Below are 13,339 nucleotides of genomic sequence, written 5' to 3' on the forward strand. Positions count from 1 at the left end.
AACACAGCTGATATCAATTAACTGTGGTCTTACAAATGATGTAGTGCTTTCTTACTCCCAGAGATTCGGGGTTTCATCAAAATCTGGGAATGCTAAGTACACACATGTAATCAACCATCCTGTGTTTGGAGAGAAAAAAAAAAAGACTGGAAGAGGTAAAATGGAACTATCTGAAATACTCATGGCTAGGGCGCCTGGGTGTCATGACTGGTTAAGTGAACAATTCTGGGCTTCAGCTCCAGTTGTGATCTCTGGGTTGTGAGATCGAGCCCCACGTCAGGCTCTGTGCTGAGCATGGAGTCAGCTTGACAGTCTCTCTCCCCCCTCCCTCTGCCCCTTCTGCATAAGCTCTCTGCTCTCTAAAAATAAATCTTAAAACAAGCAGAAGAATAAGAAAATAATGGTTAAAAAGAATGAAATGCTCACGGCCTCAGATGGCCATCTTAATGCTGGAATATAGACACAAAGGAGATTTTCAAACTTTAAAATGAAAGGAAAACCCTATTCACTAGACAGATCCCTGGAGGACAGAGGACCAGAAATCCTGCGGTGGGAGGAAATGTCACGCCTATAGCCTACAGAGCTAAGAGAAAGGAGCACGGAACAGCTTTGTGGACACAGGAGGCAGGATACACGGGAGCCTCGAAACACAACGCAGTGTTCCAAGAGTGACCCACCTTCTCGGCCCCCGGCCCCCGGGACGAGCCCTCCAAGTCCTCGTGCACCCGATCCAGCAACCAGAGCAGGAACTCCAGGGCGTCGTGCTGGCCATTGTCTTGGAACTGAGAGCCGTACTTGGACACGGCGTTCTGAGAGGAAAGTAGAGAGTCAAAGGGTCAGTGTGGCCCTGGGAACAGCCAAGTTTGCACCTGGAAGCACCAAGTCTACCAGGGGTCACCACTCAGCCCTGAGCGGGGCTGACAATGTGGAAACAGCATGGAATGAGAACAATGGGCCAAAGCCTGCCCTTGGAGGGCAGTGTCTGCAAATGCTCTCCAGGCGGTCCACAGAGAAGGCACCTGCTGATAACACGTCCTGTCCTTCGGAAACCCACAGGGTTGTCTTGGTTGACGATCTGGACACTCTTGTCCCTTCATGGCGAGGATGCCTGCTCCCCTTGGCCACCTCCATCAGTCTATCCCTATCCCCTGGTTCTTAGCTCCCGCAGGTGGAAGCATCTGGCCCTACTCTCTCCCTCGGTGACTCATTCACTCCCGCGGCTTCGGCTCTCTGTTGGGAAAGACCGCGGGGCGGGTGCCCTAAACACCCCCTCTTTCTAGTGGGTGTGGAATCACACTTCTGTGGTTAGATCCCACGAGGGCTGAGCCAGCCCTTCACCCGTTCAGTCCATATTTACCCGGTGCCCACCACGTGCCAGATACTATTGTAGGGACGGGGTTACAACAGCGGAAACAAGGCACACGATAGATAGCCGCGGGGCTTTCATTCCCTCCAGCCCTCCTGTCAAACTGTGCCGCAACTTTGTCGTTTTCTACGCGAAGGCATATTCCGGGTTTTTTTTTTTTTTTTTTTTAAGGTTTATTTTAAAGGGTAACATATGGACATACTTAAAGAATTCAAGACATAAAAAAAGACCATCATGAAAAGTCTTCCCTCCACCCAGCTCCCCAGCTCTGGGAACCGGTCCCGGGGCGGGGGGCGGGGGGCGGGGGGGGGGGGGGGGGGTACTCTTAGCATTTTTCTCAAGCATCTTTCCAGGGAAAAAAAATTTTTTTTCAAATGCATGTGCAAGCAGGAGCATCTGAGAGTAAGCAAATCCCCTTGCCTGTGCGCGCGTGCACAAGCAGGTGCACACAGGCCACGGGGGTTGTTTGCCCCGCCCCCTTAGACCCCGCCTGCCATCAAGCCCCGCCCCATGCAAGGCTGTCCTTGGCTCCCTAGCGAGCTGTCTAAGCTCTGGGCCCAGATGATCCTCGCCAATGCCAACCAAATCAGACAGCTTGGTCTTTTTCCTTTCCCCTTCTTTAATCCTTCCACTGGGATTTAAAGGAAACTTTAGGATATGACAGAGCAAAATTCAAGATGGAATTAGCTGAAATACCAGTTGGGAGTCTTTCTTCTCGGTCTTCCTAGCTCAGGGTTCAGTGGAGGATCTAGTTTGGATTCCTTCTCCAGATTTCTTTGTCCCTTGACCCTCCAAGGAGGGCTGCCAGATTTCGCAAATAAAATTACAAGGGGCTCAGTTAAGTGTGAATTTCTGATAAGCAAATGATTGTGTTTAATAGAAGTATAGCCCATGCAGTTATTTGGGATATATTCACACTAAAATGGGACCCGTTGTTTAATTGAAATTCCAATGTAACTGGGGCATTACCATCCCACTGTCCATCCTCAGTACCAGCATTGTCTGGGCAGGGAGCAGCCACCTCCAAGCCAAAATTTCCAAAAACCAGCTCTCCCTCTTAACATTAGTGTCCTCTCTCAGAGTCTCTCTCCAGCCCCTGTAGGTCAGTGCCAAGCAGTCTCGGTGACCCCTCAGCAGAAACCCATTCCCGCCAGAGTCCTAACTGCTGCAGACCCAGATGATGGCTCCTTCCAGGCTTGGGAAGCAGGCCCATCCCCCACCCTCACCTCCAAGCTGGGTGACTTCATACCTTGGCTCAAACCTCCCCTGACTCACCATCTAACAATTCACACTCCTCCCATCTGGCCCCAACCCCGTCTTTCACTATCCTCTCCCAGGTTGGAGAGCTCCGGCTAACCCAGCGACTTGGGTGCCCCAAACCTTGTTCTTCCCAATCCTATGGGTCTACACCTTGATGTTTTCTTCCTTCCACGTGAAACCCATTCCCCTCCCCCAAATCGTGTTAACCCTTCCAGACCTATGCTCTTCCTTGTAGCCTGGCAGGGAGGCCACGCAACCTTTCCAGAAAGAATGTAAGAATTTCAAGACAGACAAGCTGGGAACTTGGACATGTCCTTCTAGAGAGACAGGGTGATTCTGCTTTGGGGGATCTGGCATAAGGAAATGCGAGCTAGGAGCAAAGATACTGCTAAGTACTGAAGTCTCCTGGGGAAGACTTACGGCACACTCAGCGGGCCTTAAAAATGATGAAATAATGAGAAGAAAATCAATGAGCCTATCATTTTTTTCTTAAAGTGCAAAAATACCTATTTGAGGTTGTTTGGTATCTATCTATATATATATCCACAGCTAGAAAAGCCCAGAAATACATGGAAGTATATTAAATGGTTATCACAGAAGGATGGGACCATAAGTGATTTTTTTTTTTTTTTTTTTTTTGGGTATGCTGCAATTTTTTTTTTTTAAACAGTGAATTTTGTCCTTTGGCTTTTTTTCTGATTAGAATGGTCTCTGGCAGGTATTTGTACAGAGTTTGGGCTTTTTCAAAATAACTTGACCTATTGATTCCTAACAGAAGACACACAAAGTCTATGAAAATGTCACCAGAGCTGTATTAAAGCAAAATCCTCACTCGGGGGAGATGGACGGAAGTATCTCATCCTTCTCCCCCTCAACCTGACATAGCTCTAGCTGCGTGTGCGTTTCTCTCAACACTGATAATTTCTAACACGTCTCTTACAAAATCATTCCTAGTTATTTGCTATTTCCAGTGGTTTTTCATGAAGGAAATCTGATTTTCATACGTTCTACATGGTGATTACTTGTGATTTTCTATCTTGCTTCTGACCTCATTAGTGACCGCCGTAATGCCACAATAGGGATTTCTAGACCCATCTAGCAACTTCCCTTCTGATTTCAATCTTTTCTACTCCATTTCTATTTCGTGTCTTACTGTTTCATCCAGAACTTTCAAAGTATAAGAGCAATGAAGAAGACATCCTTGCCTGTAAAAGGCAATGCCTCTTGTATATCACGTGAGGCATACTGTGTGTCTAAAACTGTAGGTCTAAAAGTGATGGTTAAGTACGTAAGCTAAGATAAACTCCAGATGGCTGAAATCCTTAATACAGCCATGGGAAAAACTAGAAATACATAACACAGAACCTTTACCAAAAGGTATGACATAAATAAAATCTACAACTTCCAGGATTGGGATACGAAGGAGAGAGTTTGCGGAAAATATTTATGGCAAGCATAAGGGTTAAGGAACTCAGAAACAAGTAAAAAGAGCGTTGAGACCCAGCAGAATGGACAGTCAACATGGACAGGAAAACCCAGGCGCAGTCTCACAACTAGTAAAACAGCATAAAAATCCTGTACCTCACTCTTAATCAAAGAAACAAATAAAAGTGAGATGCTATTTCTTTTTGTTCAGTAAGCTGAAACATAACATTAGCCTTTGTTCCCGGCACAGGAAAAAATGACCACCGTGTGACCCACCATAGAGCTGTTATCTAATGCTAACTATGGCAATCATATTGCAACAAACATATCAAATCAACTTGTTGTATACCTTAAACTTACACAATGTTGCATGGCAGGGATAGCTCGATTTTTTTTTTAACGGGTGCACGGCACTGGACGTAAGTTAAACCTCAGCAACACTGATTAAAAAAAAACACATAGAACTAAAACAGTCATATCTTTGCTTTGATCACCTAAGTTCACATCAAGGGATCAAATTTAAGAAATGGCCAGAGCTGAGGACAATGATTTAAGTAGCAGGATTTCCAGTACAGTGTGATAATTAAAAATTAGACATTGTCAATTAGACACTGACTTGTACAGTCAAATGTCTCTGCAGGGAATGGTTCATGGATTGAAATATGACACAATCATTTAAAATTAAGTTTTACAGAATGGTGTAATGACCAGAAGAGAGACTTAGGATAATATTTACATGAAAAGAGCAGGATACAATACTGGAAATTTCCAACATGTAGATGTTCTGATACACATCGATGTTTATGAAGGCTATCTCTGAAGGGTCCAGTTCCAAATCACTTTTGACGTTTTTAGCACCTGCCAAGTTTCTATACCATGCACATATTTAATGAACATCATTAGAGAAGCCAAGTGTCATAGATAATACCATGGACAGGATCTGTTTTCAGGTGTTTATTCATGTGCTGTTGAAACAGAGAGGTCCTACTGTCCGTAGGCTGTGTGTCTGGGAGGTCAGGAAAGAGGACACTGCAAAGCCATCCCATATGCATGGCTGGGATTGGGGTAACTGAGTCCGGCATGCCAGGCACTTCTCTATTCCCCCCTTCCTTGGTCTGAAGCGATCAATCCCTCCTCAAGACCCAACTCTTGGACAGAACCTTCCACACTTGTCCCCAAATAATTCTCCAGACCCTCTACCCAGGGGAAGAGTCTCCCATTAATTAATTAATTTTTTAAAAGATTTTATTTATTTAATTGATAAAGAGGGAGAAAGCAAGTGGGGGTGGGGGGGGTGGGAGAGGGAGAAGCAGACTCCCCATTGATCATCAGGGAGCCCCATGACGGGCTGGATGCCAGGACCCTGGGATTAGGACTTGAGCTGAAGGCAGGTGCTTAACCGCCTGAGCCCCCCGGGCACCCCTTCTGTTAATTTGTTTCATCTTGCATTCACGCTGCCCAGACCACAGAAGGCCCCTCAGCCCCACCTGCCCCGGGGTGATCGCAGTAATCAGTGACTGACAAGGCAGGCACATCCCCACGCTCCCCTGACCTTGCCTGACCTCTCCTGATGGTTACTTCTCTGGGGACATGCCCTCCCCCCCCCCCCCCCCCCATCAATCACCACCTCCTGTTGCAACTGCCTTCTGAGTGCCTTGTATTTTGATTCTCCAGCCCTTGTCACCAGCTCTGATCACCGGCCTATGGGATCACTGCATTAACACCACCTCTCCCGCTGGATGGGGAACTCCTAGAAAGCAGCCCCAGGAGGTTTTGCACTCAGGGCTTCTCGTGAATTCCTTGTTCCTGGGAGAGCTTCGGAACACTCCAGAAATGTTTGCTGGGTGAAGGGATGTTTCCTTATTATAAAACAAGAGGAGCCCACCTAGTCTGTAATCAGCGGGGTTTACTGAGAGCCCAGATGCTGTCCTCATCGGCTCCCTCCAGGCTCTGGCTACCCAAAAAGTCCCCGGAAACCTCAGATGACATCACCCATGTTAACAATTAACAACCAGACTAGCCTTCACTTCACCGGGGCTCTGAGGGAGCCTCCAGGCCCTGGGGATTAAAGTGCAGGGGTGAGATAGGAAATCCTGGTGAGTCACCCGAGAGAGTGTTTACTAATTTGGAAGATTTTTTTCAAGCTACTTCTGTCTCTCCCGTGGGGGCAGGACCTGGAGGAGAACAGGAGAAGTATACAAACATTACTTCCCTCCCTCCCTCCCCCATGCCTCTCTAGGTGAGAAGGCAGAATGGCAGGAATAACAAAATGCAGAGAACTCACCCATCCTCACGATGATCTGATAAGGTGGGTACCATTCTGTCCCATTTCCCAGAGGAGGACAGTTGAAGCACAGTGGGATTTGTTAACTCGCTGGAGGTCACAAAGCTCCAGAGACCATGCTGTTAACCACACTCTACCCTACAGCAGTCCCCCACATCCTAAGTTTTCTGTGGTTTCAGGTCCTCGCGGGCAAACCTTGTGGGGAAGCAGACAACCCTCCCGACTTAGGTCAGAAGCTCAATGGTGTGGCAACACCGACCTCCCCCGCCTTGCCTGGCCTCATCACCTTGGCATTTTATCACCTTGCATCCTTGCCAGAAGGGTGAGTACAGCATATGATATTTGCAGAGAGAGACGCCACATTCCCCTACCTTTTATTATGGTATGCTGTTATAACTGTTCCTTTATGATGAGTTACTGCTGTTCCTCTCCTACAGTACCTGACTTACAAAGTAAGCTTTACCGCACGTAAGTATGCATGTGTAGGAAGAAACACGGCATTAATCTATGGCTTCAGGCACCCACTGGGGGTCTTGGGATGTATCCCCCAAGCATAAGCAGGGGAACACCGTACTGCCTCATTACTGAGAAGGCGAATGCTGCCACAGGGAGATGCGAATGACATCCTATTGACCCACTGACCTGCAGAACAGAGAGGAGAGCAGGAGGCTGGCACCCTGTGGGTCACATGGCAAAGATTGCTTTTTCAGGCTGAAACTCAAGAGCGGTGATGCCTGTGGAATGAACACTGACAGGTTCCCCTCCCCCAAGAACAATCTTTAGTCCATGGGGAACCTCAGCTCTCTGCCCAGAGCTGTGGTTTTGGTAGCAGGAAGCAAGCCATGTGCATCAATGATCAGGAATTCTGTAATCCAACTGGGATCCCAGACACGCGGCTGAACCCTGAGGGGGTTCGTGAGACATACAGAACTTCCAGGGCCACAGGACCCTACAGGGTAGGGTAAAGTAGACGGTGATCCCGCCACCAGTGAATTGCAACCCCAAACTAAGGCATGGTGGGCGATTTAAGGTGCACTTTCTCCAACAGAGCACGCTCACTGACTCTCCCCGGGGCACTCAGCACAGTACCCGGCCCACATGATCTCATCTTCCACTGGGTTTAGAATAAAACCCAAACTCCTTACCACCGCCTCGGCCTCGAAGACCTTGCAGAATCTGACGCTCCAGGCCACTAGTTTTCTTTTCGTGCCTCCAGGCCTGAGGCTCTGGGGCTCTCTGTTCCCTCTACCTGGGTCACTCCTAGCCCCTTGACCAGGCGGCGTCCTTGTCATTCAGTTCTCAACGCCAGCATCCCCTCCTTCCTCAGAGGCCTTTCGAATCAGGCTTGCCACGCCACACCCCTCCAGACTGGAAAGAGCCCCGCAGCGCTAGATCGCCACCGGGACCCAAAGGCCTTCAACTTCAACAAATGTTTGTTGAATGCAAAAATGCTGAATACACCCAAATCGACTCCCCCTTCCTCCCTCCACCCCCAAAACACCTGGGAGAAATCCACAGAGAAGACTTCGGCAAGCGATAGCACAACACATCACCGCGGAACAAAGGCGGCGAGCCGAGCTGCCGCGCTGGGTGCCCTCGGATGAGGGCCCCCAGAAGACCCTTTCCGGCCGTGGCGCGCGCTTTGGCCATCGCGGCGGGGGCGGGAGCGCTGCCTACCTTGAACTCGGCGGAAAGTTGGGGCGTGTACTCGCGCGTCCAGAGCGCGCGCACCAGCGCCGCCAGCTGCTCGGTGACCTCGGCGCGGCCCGGCGCCGCCCGGTAGCGCCCCAGCGCCAGGAACTCGGCCAGCAGGTCGGTGTTGCTGAGACACTGCACCACGGCGTTCATGAAACAGGTGTTGCCGTGGTTCTTCAAGCCCTGCGCGCCCGGGGGCCGCGCGCCGTCGCCGGCGGGGGGCTGGGGCTGGGCGCCGGGCAGGCGATCCTCCCCTGAGCTCCCGCGCGCGGCCGGGGCGGGGCCCGGCGCGCAGGCGAAGCCCCCCTCGCCGTCCCCGTCGCCCTCGCGGGATCCCGGCTGGGGCCGCGGCCGAGGAGGCGAGGCCCCCGGGCGGGAGCGGCTGCCCAGCGCCAGCAGGAAGCGGCTGAACAGGCGACGCAGGGAGCGGCGGCGGCGGGGCCGGGGCGCGGGCGGCCCCTCTCCCGCCGCGGCTCCCACGCCCGGGTCCATGGCTCCCGCTCGCGCGCCCTCGGAGCCGAGACCCCCGGCCGCGAGACGGACGCGCGGCTAACCGACCCTGACGGCCCCGGAAAAGCGGCGGGTGCGGACTACCTGCCGGCCAGGTGTGCCGGGACCGGGCGGAGGCGGAGCCAGGGGCGGAGCCGCCCCGCCCCGCGCGGGAATCCGGCCGCAGGGCCCGCCCAGGGCAGCGCCACCAGCCCCCACCCCTCCGGGCCCGGCCCCGCGGCGCCGCCAGCGAGCAGAGGCGCGGGACTCGCCCGCTCTGGGTCCCCACCCTTCCTTACCTCTTAACCAACGGACGCCCCGAATTTCACTCCCACTCCCACCAGCCTGCAAGCTGCGGAGCGGTAGAGGGGTGGTACATTGGAAAGCGCCTGCTGGATTGCCCAGCCCCGGATAGCCTGAGTTTCTGGGAATTACGTGGAGGTGAATATGAAGAACGGGAAAAGGGAGACTCCCCAAGGGGCAGCCTCCGGCGCAGCGAGAGGCGCGCACCGGGAGCTGGGACCGGCTCGGGGAGTGACCGCGGGGTCCTCCCACTTGCAGGAGCAGGTGTGCGCGCACAGGTGGCGCTGCCTCCAGCCCGTCTGTCCCGGTCCGGGAGACCTTCCAGGACTGGGAGCCGCGCGTTGCCCCGGGAAGAATCATCCGGGATGGTTGTGATTTCCTTCTTTCCACTGCAGACCAGGTCAGAGTCGCTTCCCCAAAACCTGCAAACGAGACTTCAGCGTCCTAGCGGGCCCGAGGAGGTTCGCGCCAGTACCGAGGCCAAGAAACCGGAACTCGACCCGGCTTTGCAGTCGGCCGAGCACACAGGCTGGCTCTTTCCAACCTCGGTGTTTGCTTACCAGGAAGTTTTCCGGCCCTCAGGCGCGCCTCCTGTGCGGTCCCCTCGCTGAATTGGTGCCCAATCGGAACTGGCTTGGCCTTGCCCCTCCCTTGGTTTCCTGGGTGACCCTGGGGGCCTCTGCTCACTTGACCCTGTAACTGTCAGGTTTATAATTAATCAGGCAAAGTCTTGCAGACGAATTTCTCATCATTTTCTGGCTCAGAAAGACATCAGCGGGACGCATTATTACATCAACGCCCTGAAATGTTACTTATTTGATAGGTGATCATTTATTAAAATATCTGCCTTGATGTGTCAAATAGGGTCCCAGTAGATGACCTGATGCAAAACAAAGCGGGGGGAGGGGGGAGCATTAGTTAAAGAATTTAAAAAACAGGCCTACAACAAAAAAAAGTGTACTGTGATTTGGAGACTTGAAGTGTTTCTTGAAATGCCATGATTTTTCCTCTCTGGGGGAAAAAAAAAATGTTTGGATGATCAGTATACAAAGGCCAACCCCTTGCCTTCCCTCGTCCAGAAAAGCATCTGTGAAATTTCACCTTTGATGGTTAACCCGGGATCCCCAAGAATGCACGGTTTCTTTGAGAAGGTACCAAAATTCACTCTACTCCATCAGGAGTTCTGCCAACGCTTTAACTCATTATTTCACTTAATTCTCAAAATAACATTTTAAGCCGGTATTCTCGCTTCACAAAAGGCCAAACTGAGGTTCAGAGAGTTGGAAGGAAGAAAGGCAATCCTAATATCCTACCCATGATCTGGACTCAAACCAAGTCTTGCCCCATTGCAGCTTGAAGGATGAAAGGCTGGTTAGGAAGGTAAGCAGACCTTATTTTTAGAGAACAGCAGCAGTGCTGTGTGTGGACAAATGATGCAGAAAGACCGAGGGTTTTACTGTCGTAAAGCAGAGATTAAGACAGGAAACCAGCAACTGGGAATTTATTCATAATAATAAAAAAAAAACCTTTTAATTACAGTCTGGACAACTTATTCTTGAACACATTCCCATTTTAATATACAATCTAAGAAGGTAAAAATGCATCCTACAAAGAAAAGGAGAAATTTCACGATAAAAATATTTTGACTCAAGAACAGAATCACGGACGTGAGGAAACCCAAACCAGTGTTAAGAGTTATCTAAGGTCAACTTTCAACAGAGCCGTAGGCAGTGCTGCAGTCCCAGAAGTCTCTGCGGCCTCAGGAGGAAAACGGGCACTTCCATCTCAAAATCGCTCCGTCAGCACTCACGCTAATGATGTACTGATTTCCTGGACTTATCCGGATGCCGGTGATGTTGCCGCTGTGTCCCACCCCAACGTGAGTCACTTCACCCTCATTATAATCCCACACTTTGACCAGATGATCATTTCCACCTGAAAAAGACCAGCAGGTGTATGTAATTTCTCCCCCAGGTTAGGGAAGAACAGTCCTGATTCCAAGCAAGTGGCTAATTTTCAACACGTCCTCCACGTTCCCAGATAAAGGAAGAAAATCTGCATAGGAACTCTTTTCCTTGGTTATAAAAACCTAGGTCTGTTGTAGTAAATTGTGGGGAAAGAAACACAAAGAGGTGATATCCCCTTTTAGCCCACCGCCCAGAAATAACCACTGAGAGGGCCTTTGGTTTCGCTCCTTCTGGTCTTTTCGGTACAAGTATACAGGTCTATGTAAGCACCTGTATGTGCGGTTGGGGTCACACCCTGCGTAGTTTTCTATCATGTTGAAAGGAGATGTGTTTGTGAAACTTTAATTCATTCGGAGCATTTATCCGTTAATGTCCTGAAGAATCAGGGTCTGGCAGGAAATGATGGTCAATGATGTTCCAGAAGGCGAGTTGTATGGTCGATGCCCACCTCCTGGAAATTCTGATTTTTAAGACTTCTGGAGGAAATAACGGTGCAAGGCATGCCAGATAACCCAGACCATTTAAAGGCCCATTTCTGCATCGATTGCCACCACCAAAAAAGGGAAGCAATGTAGGGCTTAGCTTTTCTGTGTGCCCCCAAGGCTCATGGACAGAAGTTTCCTCCCACGGAAGTGTGACTTCTGCCACTTTCTTTTCCAGCCACGCCCGCCTGTAATGCTGGGGCCTGACTCTGCACCACGGGGGCCTGTTGACACTTGTGTCCTCACTTCCTGTTGCCTCCCACCTTCTGGGGGGTTCTAGGTTCCCATTTAAATAAGCAGGGCTGGGGGCTGCCTTTTCCCACCCCAGGACTCACCCGTGACGAAGTGCACTCCTTCCTGGGTGATATCCATTCCATTGACCGACCCAGACAAGGAACCTTCCAACTCTCTGATGACCGACCCATCAAAGACTTCCCAGTAAGCAATCTGGAATTCAGAAAAGCAGCATCGGGCAGGGTTCAGCCCGGTGGAAGCATCCGCGCGCGAGCGCGCGCACTCTAGCAGAAGATGGTTCTACTTTATATAGAAAGTGGCAAAAATACACCCCGGGAGGAGAGATGGGCTGGAATTATAAATAGGCTCAGGCAGGGGGTGGAGAAAGGCATTTTCGTATTTTTGGCGTTGGTTTTTACATTCTCGTTCTATTTAGAGAGAAGGAGACTGTGCCAGTGAGCCCGGATTGTGACAGAAAGCTCTTTGGGTGAGACGAAGCGCTCGGGAGTCTGAGGCAAGCTGTAAACGAAGGAGGAAACAGCCACAGCGTCCACGTTCCAGGTTCAGCTCTCAGGGGAGGGCCTGGTGGAAGGGAAGTGTCCCCCCTCCAGCTGCTGGGGGAGTGACTGGCCCAGAGAGTTCTGCCGGATCTGGTCCCTACCGCTGACTGCGAGCTCTTCCCCACCGCGCCCTATTTCCAAGGTTCTGTTCTGCCTTAAAGCAGTGAAACCACCCCTCCCACCCCCCGCCAGCGTGAGGTCTAGAGGCAAATTGATAATATGGCCCCTCCTAGGTTAGGGATGGGGAGCGGCGGGGGTGGGGGGGGGTAGAGTGGGGGTTGCTAGAGGGAGGGAGATTTTTCTCTCAATATACTGCTTTTATACTTCTTGAACTTTGAACCGTGTAAATGAACAACCTATTCAAAAAATGTTCTTTTCTTTTTTTCCCCCCCAGATTTTATTTACTTATTTGACAGAGAGAGAGCACAAGCAGAGGGATGGGGAGGCAGAGGGAGAGGGAGCAGCACCCGTGGGGCTCGCTCGATCCCAGGACCCTGAGATCATGAGCTGAGCTGAAGGGAGACGCTTAACCAACTGAGCCACCCAGGCACTCGGAGAAGATCTCTTTCCAAGCAAAGCACTTGACCAGGACTCACGAGTGTGAGCTTGGGCAGGCATTTCATATCTCATGGTGTTAGACATGTGCTGTTCAGGTCATTATGTCGGGAATCCATATTCCTCTGAATCGAGCTAGAAATGCTGTTTTAAAAACATTTTTTTTCTTTTAGCTAATTTATTAATTTCCAGTGATGCTTGATCACTTTAACAAAGAGTTGTTTTCGGGATGCCTGGATGGCTCAGTTGGTTAAGCAGCTGCCTTCGGCTCAGGTCATGATCCCAGCATCCTGGGATCGAGTCCCACATCGGACTCCTTGCTCAGCAGGGAGACCGCTTCTCCCTCTGCCTCTGCCTGCCATTCTGTCTGCCTGTGCTCACGCTCTCTGACAAATAAAAAAATAAAAATAAAAATAAACCACAAAGAGTTGTTTTCATAGGGAAAGTGTAAGGGAATAAAGATGCATGCCCAAATCCTCGCTTCTCGGGTAGCTGACTGCCTGGTCTCTTGGCCAAAGTCATAGTGACCCTCTTCGGGGCAGCCTGATGGTGTCTTGGCTTTCCCTCAGGCGTATCCTCTGCCGATGGTCTTCCCTGAGAGCTAAGCATGGTGAGGTCCTCTGCCACTCAGTTCTCAGCTCAAGTGTCACCTTCTTGAGGAGACCTTCGCCAATCATCCTAGCTAAAGCTGGATCGTGTAACCTGTTCTACTTCCTTTT

General features: G+C 50.8%; 2 protein-coding genes and 1 long non-coding RNA gene across 4 annotated transcripts in view; 1 reads left to right on the forward strand and 2 right to left on the reverse strand.

Moving 5' to 3' along the window:
- Nucleotides 1–8,616, reverse strand: part of USP43 (ubiquitin specific peptidase 43) — a 51,692-nt gene extending 43,076 nt beyond the window's left edge. For both annotated transcript variants that reach the window (XM_059379407.1, XM_059379406.1), the window contains exons 1-2: nt 8,013–8,616; nt 678–809 (exon numbers count right to left, since the gene is read on the reverse strand). In XM_059379407.1, coding sequence (XP_059235390.1) covers nt 678–809; nt 8,013–8,522 — 642 coding nt within the window. In that variant the 5' untranslated portion in view covers nt 8,523–8,616. The remainder of the gene's footprint in view (nt 1–677; nt 810–8,012) is intronic.
- A 1,962-nt stretch (nt 8,617–10,578) lies between these two features.
- CFAP52 (cilia and flagella associated protein 52) overlaps nt 10,579–13,339 on the reverse strand; it is a 36,604-nt gene continuing 33,843 nt past the window's right edge. Inside the window, exons 13-14 of the mRNA XM_059379408.1 lie at nt 11,607–11,718; nt 10,579–10,757 (exon numbers count right to left, since the gene is read on the reverse strand). Of these exons, the coding sequence (XP_059235391.1) occupies nt 10,582–10,757; nt 11,607–11,718 (288 nt within the window). The 3' untranslated portion in view covers nt 10,579–10,581. The remainder of the gene's footprint in view (nt 10,758–11,606; nt 11,719–13,339) is intronic.
- On the forward strand, nt 10,613–13,038 carry LOC132003709 (uncharacterized). The gene is made up of 2 exons (XR_009400274.1): nt 10,613–10,701; nt 11,942–13,038. It is a non-coding gene; the product is annotated as an uncharacterized LOC132003709 (long non-coding RNA).

The sequence above is a fragment of the Mustela nigripes genome, chromosome 16, assembly GCF_022355385.1.
Source record: "Mustela nigripes isolate SB6536 chromosome 16, MUSNIG.SB6536, whole genome shotgun sequence".
NCBI lineage: Eukaryota > Metazoa > Chordata > Mammalia > Carnivora > Mustelidae > Mustela > Mustela nigripes.